The 17,536-nt window shown below is 46.0% G+C and overlaps 1 protein-coding gene across 12 annotated transcripts in view; it reads left to right on the plus strand.

Moving 5' to 3' along the window:
- Nucleotides 1-17,536, plus strand: part of MITF (melanocyte inducing transcription factor) — a 100,215-nt gene that overhangs the window by 42,923 nt on the left and 39,756 nt on the right. For 7 of the 12 annotated variants that reach the window (XM_083795433.1, XM_083795440.1, XM_083795438.1 and 4 more), the window contains one exon: nt 15,147-15,393. In XM_083795433.1, the coding sequence (XP_083651559.1) occupies nt 15,147-15,393 (247 nt within the window). Of the gene's footprint in view, nt 1-7,366; nt 8,898-11,209; nt 12,897-12,959; nt 12,984-15,146; nt 15,394-17,536 lie in introns of those variants that run through there. The other 5 variants (XM_083795439.1, XM_083795443.1, XM_083795444.1 and 2 more) reach the window with 5 other exon arrangements.

Consider the following 17,536-nt stretch of genomic DNA (forward strand, 5'->3'; position numbering starts at 1 on the left):
GTGTGGGTGTTGGACCCTTCAGCTGCTGTCTTGTCTTTGAAGGGTGTCCCGCTAGATCTGCTCTGGATTAATGCTTCTTCTCTGCATGCCTTCTGTCTGCTCCACGTGCTCTTGCTGCAGAATATGTTATTTCTGGATTTGTGCTGTGGGGATGGGGTCCCCAAATCTTTGGGTTATTGTTTTTTTCCCTGGGATAGGAAGGGCAGGTGAACCTGTTGAAGCGTCAGAGCTCTGGGATAGCAGAAAGTGGTGGGCGAACGTAGGGGTGGTGGTAGGGCCTGAGGGCAAAACAGAGTTAGTTCTCCTTGCAAAGCAAACTTCCTAGGAGGGACTGAGAGTTCAAAATCTGCTGTGAGTTATACGCATGTCATAAACATCTTGACTTGGAAAAAATATGTATGTATTTCAAGTGACTGACTGGTTTTGGCTGTGCAGCCTGTGCTGCTAGAGGCGCCCCCGGCCTGGTCAGGAAGGCGTTGTGTGGGAACCTGGGGAGGCCTTCCAGGAGAAGGAGGTATGGTCGGTGTGCTTTTACTGTTTGTTTTCTTTATTTTCTGAATAAAGAAGCAAATCTTTGCCAAAAACCTGCGACCTACGTGAACGTTTGTTTTAGGGAAAGCTTTCTGAAGCTGACTCGGCAGGCCAGTTGAACTGAGTAATGTGGTGTGGTTGACAGGGAGAAAATCGGGGCTGAGGCAGAATCGTTCCAACGTTAATGAATAACAGCTTCTCATTTTCATCACCTGCTCCCACACTTTTCTAACTCTAGCTTTCTTTTTGCACTGGTATGTCAGCTACTTGCACCGCTTGCTGGCAGTTTTTGCATATTTAAGGAATACCGGCTTTGAGGAATCTTTGCGTGATTAAAATTGACCATTATTTGGAGCCCGTTTTCAGACCTCTTGCTAATGTGAGTACTTGAAGTTAGTCTTATCCTTTGGCTTACTCCCTTTGAACGTGCAGCTGTGCCAAGTTAAGGAAGCATTTCCCCCCCCCTTGGTCTCTGCGTGGTTCGGTACAGAAATCTGGGGAACAGTGTACGAGCCAGCGCCGAAAGGTGGAGTCAGCTAACTGCAGGCACTGATTTGCAAAGCAGTGACATAGGCGCTCCAGTTATTTCCACATTAGACAAAAAGGAGGGGTCGCATTTTTGAGGTATTATTTACTGCTCCAGTTCAACACTTCTGAACTCTGGCTCACTCAGCTGGGCTAACGGAGGAGAGGATCTGGGCAACAACGCTCCCAAAGGTGGGGGCGAGAGGCGGTTCCAAGAAATTGCAGCACAAGCGCTGCTGACACTTGCTTTCCAGCTGGTCCAGCAAGCCAGAAGATAAGGGGAGTATTTCATTAGGGTCTGAACGGGCCGGTAGCTCTAGAGGAGCATCTTTATTTTGGTAGGATCTGGTAAGAAACCTTCTCATGTTGTCATGCTCACCTTCCAGAAGGGCAGCATTTGGCCATGCTGGTAAATGGAGAATGGTTTAATACAGCACTAGATTCCAGCACTACTGCTCTGCCAAAGAGTTTAGTTTGTGTTGTCCTGTGCCTGTCCTATTGGAGTCCTTGGCTGGAGGGCATCTTTTGTGGCCCTTAGTTCATGACCGGCTGCTTCGCTCTGCAGTGACCTGCTTCGATTAGGCAGCGGGGCTTTGAAAAGATGCACGTTGTTCCTTTGCCAGTCCTCCAGCTGGAAACTGTTTGGGGACTGGACTTCTCAGAATATAACTGTTGGTACTAATTTAATCTTACTCATAGCTGGTTTATATCACTTGGTGAAATGCCAAGGTTGTTCTTTTCTGGGTGTTTGTTTCTCCGCGATATTTATAGACAGCAACACTCATCCCTGTCAACCTCCATTTTGTGAGATTAAAAAGCCAAACTTTTCTTTAGCTTCCCGCTCTGAAGTGGGCTCTGTGTCTCTCATCGCTTTAATTTCAGTTCCATATTCTTGAGCACAGGTGCCCAGGCATGAGCCTTTGCCCACAGGATCCTACGCAGGTGTCCTGTACCGCTGGCACCAATGTTTCTCTGTCCTCTTTGGTATGACCTTGTCTGGTTCAGCCTGAAACTGCTGCTGCTTACACTTGCGTTACAGTGCTGGCCTTTAGGACATTAGGAATGGTTTATTCACCTGGGCTGGAGCTGGGGTCCTTCAACCTGGAGAAGAGAAGGCTCTGGGGAGACCTTATAGCGGCCCTCCAGTACCTAAAGGGGGCTACAGGACAGCTGGGGAGGGTCTCCTTGTCAGGGGGTGTGGTGATAGGGCAAGGGGAATGGCTTTAAACTAAAAGAGGGTAGGTTTAGATTAGATATTAGGAAGAAATTCTTTACTCGGAGGGTGGTGAGGCTCAGGAACAGGTTGCCCAGAGAAGCTGTGGATGCCCCATCCCTGGCAGTGCCCAAGGCCAGGCTGGATGGGGCTGGGGGGCAGCCTGGGCTGGTGGGAGGTGTCCCTGCCCACGGCAGGGGGTGGAACTGGGTGACCTTTAAGGTCCCTCCCAGTCGAAACCATTCCATGATTGTGTGAGTTTATAAATTCCTCACTGAAATCCTAACGAAGGACCACAACATGTTGTGCTTTGAAAAATCCTAATGGAGCCTTGGCAGCTCACCAGAAGTCAGGCCAGCTTTGTTCTGCTGTTCTTTCCTATTCGAACATGTCAGTGTGGTTTGCACGGGATGAGCTGTTTCTCCTGAACTATTTTCTGAAACAATAAAGACCGAATGCATCAGTTGTAAGTCAGGGGGAATTTTACTTTGATCGGCGATGTTTCCCAGAAGTGTCAGTGGATCCAGGTCCACAGCCTCAGCAGAGGCATTCGGTGCAGACGATTGAGGTTACTGGATTGAAAAGCTAACGTTGAAAGAAAGTAAGTGGGAGTATAAAGGGAGATCCACGAAAGCCAGTGAGCAACCCAGGCGTGTAATCTGGTAATGAGTTAATGCTGCCTCTTTATGGGGGAGAAGAAACAAGGTAATTTTAATGTTCTGGCGTGAACTCAAGGTAGTGCCTCGTGGCCACGGTGCAGGCTGGTAGAAGCTGCCGCACGGTTTGGGGCTTGCAGTTGCTGAAATACTTGTTTTCTGAAAAATGACAAACCAGTGCCCAAAGTGGGGAGGGGAGAGCAGGACCTGGGAGGGTGCTGTTAGAGCCCAGACACCCGCTTGGTATCCCGGTGTTCCCGAAGCAGTTGCCCGCGCTTTGTTTACTTGGGGTGACGTGGGTGTTTCGCCCTCTGCCTCTTTGCTCTTTTTTATCCATACTGCGAGTAGTGAGGCGTCAGCCGGCAGGCTGGGGGAAGCAGGGGACAAAGCTCCATCTAGTGTATGAAGTGAGGTGGCTGGGAGCTAGGAAAAGAAGAAACCCTGCAGGAGATGGCTTTCCATAGTCCAGGCAGGGATTTTGTGGTTTTCGGTAACTTGCAAATAGCATTGGAAACACTTAAATGGTGCAAGTGTTAATCGAATAACTTTGGCATTCTGCAAGCTGATAGCCATTTTCTGTGAGCACGTTTATATATGCCAGCATGTGAAGAGGTTAATATTAGATTTATTAACATTTTAAGTAGCCTATAATCAATTCTAGGCAAAACCAAATATGTGTACTTCTATTAAGATTAGGATTTGTACAGCCAGGTTATAACTCTGCAAAGACAACGAGAAGAGATATGGAAGCATAACGATATATAAAGGTAATGCTTTTAATCTAAATATATTTTGATTCTTCCTGATGTGTGCAATCTTAAACTGCAGTAAGCTTCAGATGAAATGTCTTGTCCGTTCTTACTTGCGTTATTGTCTGCTTTTAAAGACAAAACAAGAACAAAAAATCATCTTGTTTGTTCTGGAGGTTGCTAAAAATAGATAAATATTTTTTCCCCAAGTACTTGGAAAACCAGTTGTAGTTCCTGAATGTGACTTTGCAGCAGCCACTAAAGGATGGGAAAAATATCCCCCATGTATTAGACACAGATTGGCAGCTCAGCATCGGGCAACTACTAAATTTTTAGTTAAATTGAGCAAATGGTTGTATGGCCAAAACAGGCTATTGTGATCTAATGCAGATTTTCTTCTGTAGATAGTGAAGAAAACTTCTTTTTTCCTTTTTCTTAATTTATCTATGGTGTCCCATCCTTATCCAAAAATATGCCTCCAGTCCCAGGACGTCTTGGTACCAGTTGGCAGAACTTGTCCTTGCTGGCAGTGGTGGCTTTTTGAGACTTCTGTGAAATTGTGATCCCAAGCACCTGTGTATCCCCTCCCTCCCCTTGTTTGTCCTAGTTTTGAGCATATTGGGCATGTTAAGGGTTCTTAATGCTCGAGAAGGATCAGGACTAGAAGGCGGGTGAGTGAAGAGAAGGTCAACTTTTCATCCAAACCACAAAGTTGAAGTAAGGGGATGGTTTCTAGTACTAAACTCTCTGAAACAAGAAGTTAAAGGAACTGGAAGGGGTCATTTTGCTGTCAGCAGCCGCAGCTTTGCCAAGCATTTGTTTTGCAAAACGGTGCAGCTGCTACCAGGTCCGGGCTGAGAGCCGTTACCGTGAGGCTTTTTAGGGACAGCAGCGCTCGGTCGGCTGCTGGGCTCCAGCAGGTCTGGAGCTGTACAGCATTTCCAGGTGACTTTGCAAGTTTGTAAATCTGGTTGACTAATGTAGTGTTGTATAGTTGTCTGCGGTGGCCTGAAATAACAGAAGGTGGGGGTTGCTGCTCCACAGCATCGGTGGGTGCTTCCGCAGGTACTTTGCCAAGGTCATGAGTGCTAAATAAACCAGATTAAAGAAAGCCATGTTGCAAGAAGTCATGATTAACCGTAGTCTTTGCATGATTTATTGGTTATAAACGAAGTGGCTGCCTTTATGTTATTTTTTTTTGTCCTAGTAACTAAGGCAGATGTGAACTTTTAAGTCCAGTGAAGCATTTTCTGGCTCTTGCCCCTGTTTACGTGATTCAGGAGTTTGCAGTAGTTGCACAACAAACATTGCTGTAGCTGTCAATTGAACTAGCCGTTCGAGCACTCCGCTTCTGGCAGCGCGGAAGAGATGAAGGTCTAACAAAAGGCTTGTGTATAACTTCGACTTGGCAGCTTTTTTTCAAAAAAGAAATCAATAGCTGTAATGCATTTTGAAAAGTGGGACGTAGTATTCATGGAACGGGTCTGTCTGAGCAGCTTACGCGGACGGCGTGTCTCAGCTGTCATGGAACAGCAGAGCGTGGTGCCTGCTGAGTGGGTTTAGTACAGGCTTTCTCTAGAACTGCAGCAGCTGGATTACTTTTCAAGAATGTATTTGCGTGCACAGAATTGGTCCTGGTGTCCCTTCTGATGCATTTTAGGTGCAACATAAAGACAGATGCATAACCGAAGGGTGACCCCAAATGAAATTAAGGCAGCCTCTATTTATGAGGTTTTCAAGACTTTTGAATAGATCAAGGAGGATCTTTTCTGTATATCTTGACGCTTTGTAAAATCAGAAAGTATAAACGTTGCTTGCATGTTCTTATTTTGAATTAATCTATTCTGTATCATGTTTTTGATTTGGTATTTGTCTCATTTACATGTTAACCTAACTGCAAGTAGTTATTTTCCTCTTCTGCTCTCCTTGTAATTCGTGAACAGTTTCTGACTAGAAACGAGGTGCAGAATTTTATTTTACTTTTTTCTAAAGTAGGTGGTGGCGGAATTGCTAGAAAAGTCCCTGGAAATGCCAATTTCCCGGAAGTCCAGCCATTCACAAAAATCTGTGGTATTGATTTAAAAGCTACGGTTCTATAGACGTCATGAACTTAAAATAGAATTTACAGCTGCTAGCGGATGGAGAGGTCCTGTAGTCCACACTTCCACGTCTTGTGCCAGCTGCGGAACAAAACCGGAGGTGAGGCTGACATGACCCACGGCACACACTTGAGGGTTGTAAGCACGCAGAAACCATTCCCATTTTGGGAAATCCCTGAGCCAGGAGTGGTTGGGGTTTGGGAGCTTGCTCGGGGAAGCTGCCTGACAGGCTTGCCTTGTTCCTATCCTGCTGGTTGCTGCCTGAGGGGTGCTCTGCCAGGCAGACTTTCAGCCAGTCTGTAGCAGGGGAAGGAGAGGCGCCGTGGGGCAGGGAACCGTGTGCTGGATGTGGCTGTACTGAGGATGCTGCTGGGTCCCCTGGTAGCGTTGCAGTGTTAGCCGATGGACTGCTGGCATTTGCTTTCTCCAGGAGCCTTTGTTTGAGGTTACTCCGAGGCAGGGATTTTGCTGGTTGTATTAAATGGCCTGAGCAGGGGAGTTGAAGGCCATCTCCGCAGTAGTTGTTTGCAGTTTGGCAATGTTTCCAGCGAATGACTGTCATTTTGCTTGGCCTCAATTAGCAAGTTTGTAAACATTGCTGCTGCTTTCTTACACGGACAGCTGGAGCTTTTCCCACCTTGCTGTCTGTGCTGTGAACACCCAACGCAGCAAGAGCGGTACATCTGTCCTGCGATTGCAAATTGCAGTTGCAGTGTAAATATCCAAATGGTAAGTGAAGCAACTGTTGCTGAATGAAAGGCTTTTTCCCCCTCAGTAGTTCAGCCTTTACAGTTACATAATCATTTTGCCCCAGTAATTCTTCTACGAATAGCCAAAAATGTAGAAGAACTATAAGTAATGCTTGAAGACTAAAACTGAAGTTTGTTTAAAATGCATGGACGCTGAGGAATTAGTTTATGCAGCCAAGAGTTTTGTTAGAAAGAGAAGTTGCCAAACATACTCCCTGGTCAGGTCCTGTAATGACCAGCTAACCCTGTGGCTACAAATTGAAGTGAGAGTTTGCATAACAACTGTCCAAGATGATTTTAGAGTTCTCAGTAACATGTTAGGGGTTGTTTTTTTCCTTCGTATTTCGTATTCGCTGTAATGAGCAAGTCATACACACTGATCACACAGACGCTTCACGTATTGAGCACTGAAAGTTCACTTTGTGGTTTTCATTATGACTGTTTGGGGTTCTTAATCATTTAAAGCAAACCTTTCATAAACACTTTCTCTTTTGCTTCTTAAGATCCTGTTTGCCGAGCATACCAGAATGAGGATGTCATCTGTGTGAGATGAGATTTCGAGCTGCCTTGTGTTCTTTGGAAAGAACTAAATAGCGTTGTGACAAGCGGAGTCAGTAAGCAGAAAATCAAGGATGAGCAGAGGGATTCAGATTGGGAATGGCTGGGTTCCTGCAAACCTTTAGAAGCATGGTGGCTTTTTAGCTTGGCGAGACGTTTAGATGTAGAGCTTAGGGATATGGTTTAGTGGAGTACTTAGTGTTAGGTCGGAGGTTGGACTCGATGATCTTGAGGTCTCTTCCAACCTAGAGAAATCTGTGAATCTGTGAGTTTTGGAGCAGATGAATGAGGGGTAGAAGCTGTGAGCACAACACATTTGGGCCTTGTTTTCTGCAGGGCTGGCTGCCTATGTGAATAAACTTGTGAGCTGACTGCGTAGTGTGATAGATACGTCACTGTCTAAATCAAGATACAATGAGAAAGGGATGTGAAGTCAGATTTTGGGACTACGTAGGTACAAAGTGTCAAAATGCATGGTGATGTACTTCATCTTCCCTCTTGGCGACAGCATTATCTTCTCTATTTACTCAGATAAAAGAAGGTAAATTCTGTATTACAAAATCAAGAACTACAAAGGTTATTAATGGAGCGTTATCTCCTCGCTTTTTATTTTATCACCTTTTGGTTGTTCTAGCTATCTGGCTTTCTGTTGTAGAATGTTTTGCAAATGTGTGCAGAGTTCTTTAGAGGGGTAAGTACCGATAACAGGAAAGTGGCATCTGAAATGGCTCAAAAAGTCCTTAACAAGGCAACTATTCAGTCTATCAGGCAAAAGGCAAATTTGCCTCATGCTCTTTTTTTTTTTTTCTCCTGTAATATATTCGCTAAGTTTGTGACGGCTTTGTAGGTTTGAGGAAGAGCACGAAACCAGGGTTTAGTAATGCTAAGTTTTAAATTCCTTTAACCCCTTGTGGAATGTTTTTGAAGGCTCGAGGTATTTGTGTGCATAGGTATCTCACCTGCTCGCTGATCTTCTGCTGAGCAGGGATTCTCCCTGTTTGAACAGAGCTGGGACGCGGTAACGAGTGTGCCCAGCCTCCACGCAGTTACGGATACACGTCCAGTTACTGCGAGGTGTGTGCACAGTGATTCCTCCGCAGAGTTTCACTGAGGGGATCTTTGAAAACGCAGGAGTTATCTGTCTCCCAGAAAGCAGGTTGTCTTGCACCCGTCTGTTCCCTTCGTCCTTTTGGTGATAAAGATCCTGAGAAAGCTGTACTGCCACAGACAGCTCCGTCCGTTCGCCCCTCTGATGGCATTAGTGGCCTGATCAGTCCCCTTTTAATTAAAGAATGGGCTGAGTGCTTTCAACACCGGCGCATATCTCCTGTTGTGGGGTGGGGCGTGAGAGGGCCGAGCGGGTCTCAGGCCCTTCAGGGACAACACAATGCGGGGCTTTTCCTTCTGCAGCCCTGTCAGGTCGTATCCATTCCTGTCCCAGGGCAGTCTCGAGCAGTACTTTGTGCAACGAAGCAAGCCGGGCGCCGAGATCCCAACCCTGACCGCCTGGACCGTTGGGAGTCCCTTGGGGTTGCCGTGAGGCCTCGTGAGGCCCCAGCCCCTGCTCGGCGGTAGGTGCTGGATTGCACAGGTCTGCAGTGCCGGCGGGCGCTGGGCACCGCTGCCCACGCTGCTCCCGGGGATTGGAGTTGCCAGGGCCTTATCCGGAGCCACCCCTAGAGACACAGCCCTGCCAGGCCCGGCCTGACTTTCACCCAGGCGTTCTGCAAAAGCCGCCGGACAAAAGGGGGGGGAGCAAAGATGGAGGCCGTTAGAGTTGAGAGGGCCATGCCGCGCTCCTTGGCCAGCTGCTGCCTGTAAGTGACGCTTCGAGCGAGCGCCTCAGGACGGAGGTGGTGGTCTGGGAGCCAGGTGCTGCGCTGGGGAGCTGCCTGCCCCTGCCTTGCAGGAGGGGAAGGCTCGCGAAGCCCTCCCTCTGCGTGTTTATTTGTCGTTTTTAAATAATATATATGCGTATCGTCTTCTGAAAGTTCATGGCAAGCACAAACATTTGAGCTAATGGGGGATTGTTGTGGGATAAGAACGCCACAGGTAACGGTAACGAGGCCAAACAGTTCGTGTGTCTGACAGCACCCGCGTGCTTTAGCGCTGCGTGCACACCCCGGGAGCACCTGGAAGATGCTCGTCCCTTACGGAGCTTCTTGCGGCTCCCCCTTTCGCTAGAGCTTTCTCCTTCCCCTGCTATTTCTTGGTTCGGTTTCGACACAAACAGATCTGGTGCATTTCAGTGATTATTTTAGCCGGTGGATATATAGGAGCCTTTGAAGGTTGTGTAGGTTTGTAATTATTCATCTCCCCTTTAACAGAAACGGTAGTAAAGAATTGTAAAATGTGACCTTTGCAGCTTTTATACTGAACCTCTTTCGTTTTACCTTGTTACTTAGTCCGGTGGTGGCCGAGCTTCCCAAGCTGTACTGAAAGCTGTGTCCCCAAGTAAACAGGCATTCAAGCAGATCAACTTATGGCATTTTATTAAGTCAACGCTCATGCAAAAGCCACCTCCGGAGCTTAATAATTAGTTACTGAGTGCTCCTGGGTCATGAGAGAGGTTTTCATTAAGTTCAAAAAGCATTATGTTCAGCAGCTTGTGAAGGTGTGTTTTAAAGACGGGAAGAAAAATGGAAAACTTCTAAATCGTGTACAGCTATTTAAAAAGAAAAAATCATAGAGGATTAAATTGTCTGTCATTGTGAGTGCTGGTTGTTATCTATTTAAAGACAGGTGTAGCTGCTAAACTCAATTCTGTTTGTAGCTCAGCCATTAGCTCCTGGGTAGGGGACGTCGCTGACTGTGTGCGTCGGAGGAAGAGAGCACTGGAGGGAGAGGAAAACGTTTGCCTGGATGATGGTGGAGCAGGTGCCACAGCAGGCAGCACGTCTCTTCGAACGTGTAACTTTCAAATGCAGAAACCTTTATTAAAGAGGAAACAGACCTTGCTTTACTGTGGAGGCTGATAAAGGTCCTGCACCATTTATGTAATTGCTGGCCTTACTGCTCTGTCCTTGACAACAAAGGACATAAAGGGGTGCCAATTTTTTTTAGCATTGATATGCCGGTTCAGTGCCAGCCAATTGGCTCGCTGAGCGGAGTGTCGCCGTAACCCACAATCAATTATTAAATTTTAGGAATGAAGTACAGAGTGCTGCTGGGAAATTGCTGGGGTAGTTTTCTTGTACCTAGAATCCCTCTCGATGGCTGAAGATAGGGGAGAAAACTTTTTATTTTTGTTGTAATCAGCTCCCTCTTATATTTACTTTTCTTTTGTCTTCTCTTTTGGTAACCTTCCCTTTTCTGTAGTTCATCCCTGTGGCAAACAGCAATGCTGACAGGCAGGTTAGATGCTGCTAACGTTTATAAAAACGTGTCTGGAGTTTTTACTGCTTGGTAGAGACACTGCAACTGGAATCTCTACAAATAAGTTGTTTTGAGAGAACCGATAGCGCTCATTGAGCAGGAGGAGTATCGGAGGGGAGTTGTGCGGGTGTCTCTTTTGATAATGCCTTCTGTAGGTCAGGCCGGGTGTTTGAATTGTTGGCAACCTTTCATCTGCTTGCTTTCAAGATCAGGAGTGATGTTCTTATGCTAATATCAGATGCTTCAGTGTGGATGCCTTGCTTTTCTCCATAAATACTGATGAATGAAGTAAGGGTAAGGCGTTAAATATAAGCATTTAAATCCCGTTTCTTACCTCAGACCTCTAAGGTCTGGTGCAGCTGCATGGATTTCTGGAGGCACTACAACTTCTGCTTCTCTTGGCTGATTTCTCTGCAGGCTAACCCACTGCTAAACAGTTGGCATGGACAGAGAACAATGACCTCCCTCTTGTGTGCCATTGCTCTGCGTACAGCAGGGCAGTAGTAGGTCTTGCCAAAGCAAGTGTTTTTTGAAAGCTTGTTGTTTTTTTTTTTCATTCCACTTTCAAGTCTTGTGAAATCTGTGCTGCTACTGCACTCCCCTCTAGGCAAGACTACGTGTGGAGTGGCTGGAGACCTTGTAAGTAAAAGGACTGATGGCTAACTGAGAGGCTTTTTTTTTTTTTGGATGTATTTTATTTGATTCTTGTTCACCTGTGTCCAAGGAACCTGGGGCTGTGGGGGGGGGGGTCTGAAGGGCAGAGCCAGAACGAGCTCTCCAGGCTGGTGCTATTCTGTGTCAGGCACAGTCTCTGCCTTCTGGCATATCAGCCAAAACCAGTGGCTTCATACCATACTGACAGGGACTCCCTCCCCTAAACCTTTTGCTAAATCTTTTTTTAATGCTAAACTCGATCAAATTCTAGTTCAGACAGACCAAAATAAATGAAAAAGCCCTGAGAAGCCTCTTTGCTGGGTAAAGATTACAGGGTGTGGAAAAGATGAGTATTGTTTTAGCTACAACTTCCATGTGCAGCAGGCAAATGTGGGGCACAGGCTGTTGGGCTATTCACAGAACCAGAAACGAGAAGTCATTACCAAAATGTCAGATCTCCTGGACGTGTTTCTTGATGGTGTCTTCAGAATGTCTTCTGCTAAGTGTCACCCTCTGACACGTAGGTCAGCTGCGCACATACCTATCTGAAACGTTTCAGGTAGGCATTTGTCAGATCCTGTCTGAAGCCAAGTATCCCATGGCTGTTGACAGAGAACAAGAGAGTGATGGACAAACAGGTGGTTGGTTTGTTTGTTTTGTGTGCGTTTTTAAATGAAGAACTGTTTGGAAGAGCTTTGGGTTTGAGTAGTTGGTCCGTGCTTTTAACTTGTAGTTTGTCTAATAAACCTAATGTTGGAATTAAAAATAATAATTTGGAACTGGGTTTTTTAACGAATATGTGGATAATGCAAAATAATGTGTGCAAACAAGACAAGTAATGCATGTGTACTGGAGAACACATTTAATCAGTTTGTAGGAATCGAAAACAATTGATTAACTTCTGACTAGTTTGGCTTTTTGTCCGAGGAGACACAAATCAAATCACTGGTACCCATCTAGGCAGGTAGGATGATTCCAAACCGTATGGGGTCTGTAATCACTTGAGTTGATAGCAACGAAATAAAACTTGGTTTTAATCTGACCAGTTGTTTTGTATTATGTAACAGCCATCTGCATTACAGTGTGTGCATACAGTAACTAACGTTTCCCAGGCATCTGAACAAAGGATATGTAATTTAAATTTATTTAATAGAATGCTATCACTTAATGATTAATTGAATTGGCATATGACATTCATAACTAATAACTCTGTCTGTATTACACTATGCTTATTAGACTGCTAATGGATAACTGGTTTAATCATCTGCCAATTAAGAGGATGAGTCGGTTTCATTTATTGCAATTAAATGATATCCATAACCATGTTTGCAGGAAGTATCTCAGTCGCATCGCGTATCGGTTGCATGTGTGGGTTCTGGATCTGACTGCGCAATGCCTGGGTGAGTCAGGCCTCGTATGAGAGCTCGGCGTCCACGTGCCCGGGCTCCGCACCGCGCTGCGGTGTCTCACCCTGCGCAGCGCTTAAAGGTCAGGCAGCTTTCAAAGTGCAACTTTGCAGTACACTCTTGACTAAGTGTTTGATATAATTTTTTTTTTTAATGTAAAAGTGAGTTTCTGATACAGTTTTTTCTATTTGCTTTCGGGAGGGTACGTGGCGATGAAGCCCAGAGCACCCTCCGTTCCGTCTCGGAGCGTTGCGCAGTGTGGTGCGCGGCTGGAGCAGGGCATGGAGGCTGGGAGTTGTGAGGGACAGCCGTAGAGAATGAAATACCAAGGGGAGCTTTCAGACGGTTTTCTGCTTCCACGTTTCATCTGCGCTGCTCTCGGTGAGTGACAGCGAACGGAAGAAGTGCCGCTTCAGCCCTGAAGTGGAGAGATGGCCCTGCGTGCACTGAGAGCTTCCCGGTCCCCAGGTGACAACCACAGGACAGCTGAGTGTTGGGAGTGGTTTTGTTCGTCCAGTTCCACTTGCAGCGCTTGTGAAATGAGCGTCTCGGCAGGCAGGCAGGTATTGTGTAGCAGCCTCCAGGCTGTGTTTCTGGCAGATCCAGGCATTATTTAAACTCAAACGCGTTGCTGGCAATAGCTACGGTTTGACGGCACGTTGTTCCCAGTGATTCCTTCATTCAGGGCTTGGGTGCCTTCGCTGCTGAGAGCATCCTAAAACACCTGTGTAGCCCAGAAGAGCAAGAAAGTTTGATTCAACGTAGTGCTGGAGGAACGTCGGCTCTCTCAGCGTTTCTGGGCAGCGTGAGCTGGGATGAGGAAAGGGCAAGTAAGCAAATCCGCAGGGCTCCTTCCCACTTGTCATGCCATTTTTTCCTGTTGGCCATGCAGTAGCAGAGAAGGTGCTGTTCTCTGCTCTTCTCTCTATTGGGGGTGTGTGCTCAGTATTTTTTTTTTTAGTGGTTGGGGGTACGTGATCAAAAAGGTTTGGAGACCTTTCTGGAGACCTGTAACTATCCTAGCTGTACAAATGCACGTTTCCAAACTGGAGGGAGACTTTGTGAGTGGTTCAGATGTGCGTTCAAACGCGGCTGCGGCCAGGAAACGGGCTGCTGGGCTGAGATGTGAGAATGCTCTGCCGTTAATTGGGAGGGTGGTGTTTTTACGAGTATCACAGTCAGTGACTTGTCTTGAGCAGCTAATTAGTGCGATTATTCCGCAGCTGCATTAGTTTCACCACAAAGGTTTTCTCTTGTTTTATCAAAAGGATCAGTGTCTCTGTGAGTGTTTCAACCTGACAGGTCTTAAATAGCAAGGCTGTCTCCTCCCAGCGCTCCTTCCCTGCCCCCAGAAGGCGAGCTCTCTTGATCTCTTGTGCAAGTAAGCGTGGGCTCTCCTTTTTCATTTCCCCTATGAACACAACGTTGGTCCTAAACAAATCTCACAGGCTTCTAAGCGTGCCCAAGCAGACGGGGCTCTCGATGCCCGCAGCCTCCAGGGGCTGATGCTGGCTCGCGAGCTGCCCAGCACCGCACTGAGACGCGGGGAGCAGAGGCAGGGGGCTCACAGGCAGCTCGCTCCTGGAGCGGGACAGCTGCTGCCGGCTTCCCCAGGCATCCCGTGTTCCCCTCCAGCCCGGTGTGCACTGGGTGTCCGTCCTCAGTTAGGATTAGAAACCAAGTGCCGTCATTTACACGCGCTGTGGCGCCTTCTCATGTGGATGCACGGAGTCATGGGTTCCTAGCCGCTGCTAACTTCCTTCCCTCCAAGGATGTGTACCTTGGTATTTACCTCCCTTAATTGCTCCATCTTAAGGACGCAACAGAAATGTCTTGTAAATGGAGTTTTACTCCTGGGGGCGAACAAAGTGATGGGGTCTTTCAGGAGGCGTCTTTGCGGTTTATGGCAAACTCCTGGGTTTGTCCCGCCTTACCTGCTGGGATGTTCGGTCTGTCGAGGGCTCTTAGCAGGTGAAGGTGCGTAGTGTGTTCGCCCGGGCAGCACAACAGGCTTTGGTAAGGGTGACTGAAAGAAAGCCGTGACTGTTTGTGCTGCCTGCTCCTGCATCTCGCCGCACCCAGGAGATGCTGGTAGGCCTCAGGTGGGAGCTGCTGCTTTTGGGGTCGGGTTTCTAGCTATGAAGAATGTCACCATCAGCATATCCAACCCCCAGGTAGTATTTTGCAGAAAATAACTGTACTTTATTGTGCTTTTATGGAAGAGGTAGAATTTCTTTATTTATTTTGAGGTAGGTGATTAGACCTGGTGTATTACCTATACCTATCATTAGACATGATTCATCCTTTCCATACTTATTAAAAAAAAAAAAAAGGGATATGAGTGCCTGCTGCTACCTATAAAAGCATTTGTTTTTCTCATGGATAGTTGCTGTAAGAGTAGTAAATCACTTTTTACAGCTGGATATTGGCATTTGGAAATGTGTAGTTGCTGCGAAGTTAAGGCAGCCTAACGCACCGCTAAGTGCCTGCGGTGGGTCGGCTCCGAGCTCGCCGTTGTGTGGTGCCGCGTATCTTCGCGGATTCTGCTCCGTGCCCCAGAACAATTCTGCAAACCCTGAGCGATGAAGGCGCTGGTAGAAGCTGAGCTGTCTCTCTCTGGTCTTCCCACAGCAATTCCGAGCATCCTGGCGCTTCCAAGCCTCCCTTAAGCTCCTCCAGCATGACCTCACGAATCCTGCTACGGCAGCAGCTCATGCGTGAGCAGATGCAGGAGCAGGAGCGTCGGGAGCAGCAGCAGAAGCAGCAAGCAGCCCAGTTCATGCAGCAGAGAGTTCCCGTCAGCCAGACACCTGCCATCAACGTCAGCGTCCCCGCCAGCCTGCCCCCCGCCACGCAGGTACCCATGGAGGTCCTCAAGGTACGTCGGCGGCTCCGCCGCTCCGTGTCGTAGCTCTCATTGAAGTGGACTTTATGTGCCCTAGGGATGGGGTGACAGGTACTTTCGGAAACAAAGTCCTGCAAATAAGCTGTGCTGTGGCTTGATTCGCAGCTTACTTTGGTGTCCTGGTACCGAAGAGTAGAAATCCTTCTTAGTTTGTGATTTTTTTTCTTTACACTTTGAGATCTCGAGGGAGGTTTTGTTACAAAACTACAGTTTCTCTAGTTTTCCCATTGGAAATCATTGTCCAGTCTTTCTGGCACTTAGTGTTTTTTCCAAAGAAGATATTATTAATACATATTTAAATCAATATTTCATTTAAAAAATACATATTTTAAAAAATTTGAGTCAAAACTCATTACAAAAGAGCTCCTCAGAAAGCCTTAATCTGAAATATGGGTGAGTTTCCAGGCTCTTGCAACAAGCCTTTGTAATCCTTTTTTGCTTAAATGACTTGTTTGCTATTAGTAGCTTTGGATTCCTTGTCTTACTGGAAACTGTAGGAGCTTGTTAGTATCTCTCTGTCAAAGAGGATGTAGCTTGCTAATTACTCGGGGAAAAACTTGTTCAACTAGAAGAAAAGAGAATTTCATGCACAGGGTAAGTCTGCATAGAGTAAAACAATGTGAAAATGTGTTAGTAAAAGAATGTAAAAAGTGATGTAAAAATATGACAGTAAAATTTTCGTTAGCTTTTTGAAAAGTTATTTATTTGCTCAGCATTAGTGCTAGATCTTTTTATTGCAGTTGGATATTTGGTAATTGCTTTCAGTTGGTAAGCATTTTCTTACCAGATAAGTTAATTGAACTTGCTTACAATGCATTCTTGTACTTTGCCCATCACTGCTCTATATCGATGATGTGTATTCCAAGATTTAGCCTTAAAATAGGCTTGCAGATGCAGTATTTCAAGACAGTCTCAGCATGACTGTTTTATGGGGGAAATGTAGGGTCCTTTTGTTTATTGAACCTGCATTATGGTATTGTGTTGACAGTGCCAAAATTAATACTTGATGGGGATACTAGAATATACTCAAGTGTGGTCTACAGCATAGATCTCAGAGCAAAAAGAAGGCATTTGAATTTTGAGTTACATGTTTATTTTTTAAAGGAAAGGTGTGTACAACACACTTTGAGCGTGTGTGCGAGTGTGTATACTGAGGAGTCTAAAATTAATTGGGAAAAGCTATTTTGTCTTAATGCTTGTCCACCCTGAATTTGTTAAATTCATGTGAAGGACTCCAGCGTGAATCCTTGTCCTTTGGGATCACAGAGGAAGCATCTGTCCCCATTCCTGGGCAGCATGCTTGACCCCATAGAGCGAAAAACTATGTGAGTGCATCCTTACCTGGCTTGTAAATTAAAAGTAACACCTAGCAGCAAGGCTTTTTGGCAACAGAGAGTCGTGTGTTATAGGTAATGGCTGCGGAAACACGCAAAACGGCGTCTGACTCCTCGTTATCTACCTTTACATAAGTAACAGCCAAAATTAGCAAAACCAAGTCCTCTTGGTCTCTTGCTGGGCTTGAGAGAAGAGAGACTGGTTTGCTCACTTTTGCTGCTTATGTTTTTAGTGGAAGCAGCTAAAGATTCTCGCTTTTTTCCTTACTGATACCAGACTGAACCAACTCTGTACAAAAAAAAGTGCTAAATACCAGGCTCGAAGTCATGTTTTGTAATTTATTTTAAACATTAAAACATTTCCTACTGATGTTTCAGTGCGAATAGGATTTTACTGGAAAGTTCATATGATTTATGATGATGATGATGAAATAGGTTGCTTGGCTCAAAAGATGTGTTTAACAGTAAATTGGGATCTTCCTGGTGCCGATAGGCTGACAGCCAGCTCTGGCAGCAGTAACCTGGTTCTAGTGACAACATTTCCCCGGAGCTGCTTTTTACACTTCAGTTGCTTTTAGCTGTAGACAAATTATCCATACGAGCTGTACAGAAGTTTTAATTAGGTGAATAGGGAACTACACGTGGTAACTTTATTATCCAGATGGTCTGGATTTAGTGACCTTAAAGAATGAGATGGACAAAAAGGGGATTTTTACACTTTGAGAAATGTTAATCTGGAAGGCAATTTTCTTTAAAAAAGCTTTTTGAACGTTACTACACAA

The sequence above is a fragment of the Anser anser genome (genome assembly GCF_964211835.1).
Source record: "Anser anser genome assembly, chromosome: 12".
NCBI lineage: Eukaryota > Metazoa > Chordata > Aves > Anseriformes > Anatidae > Anser > Anser anser.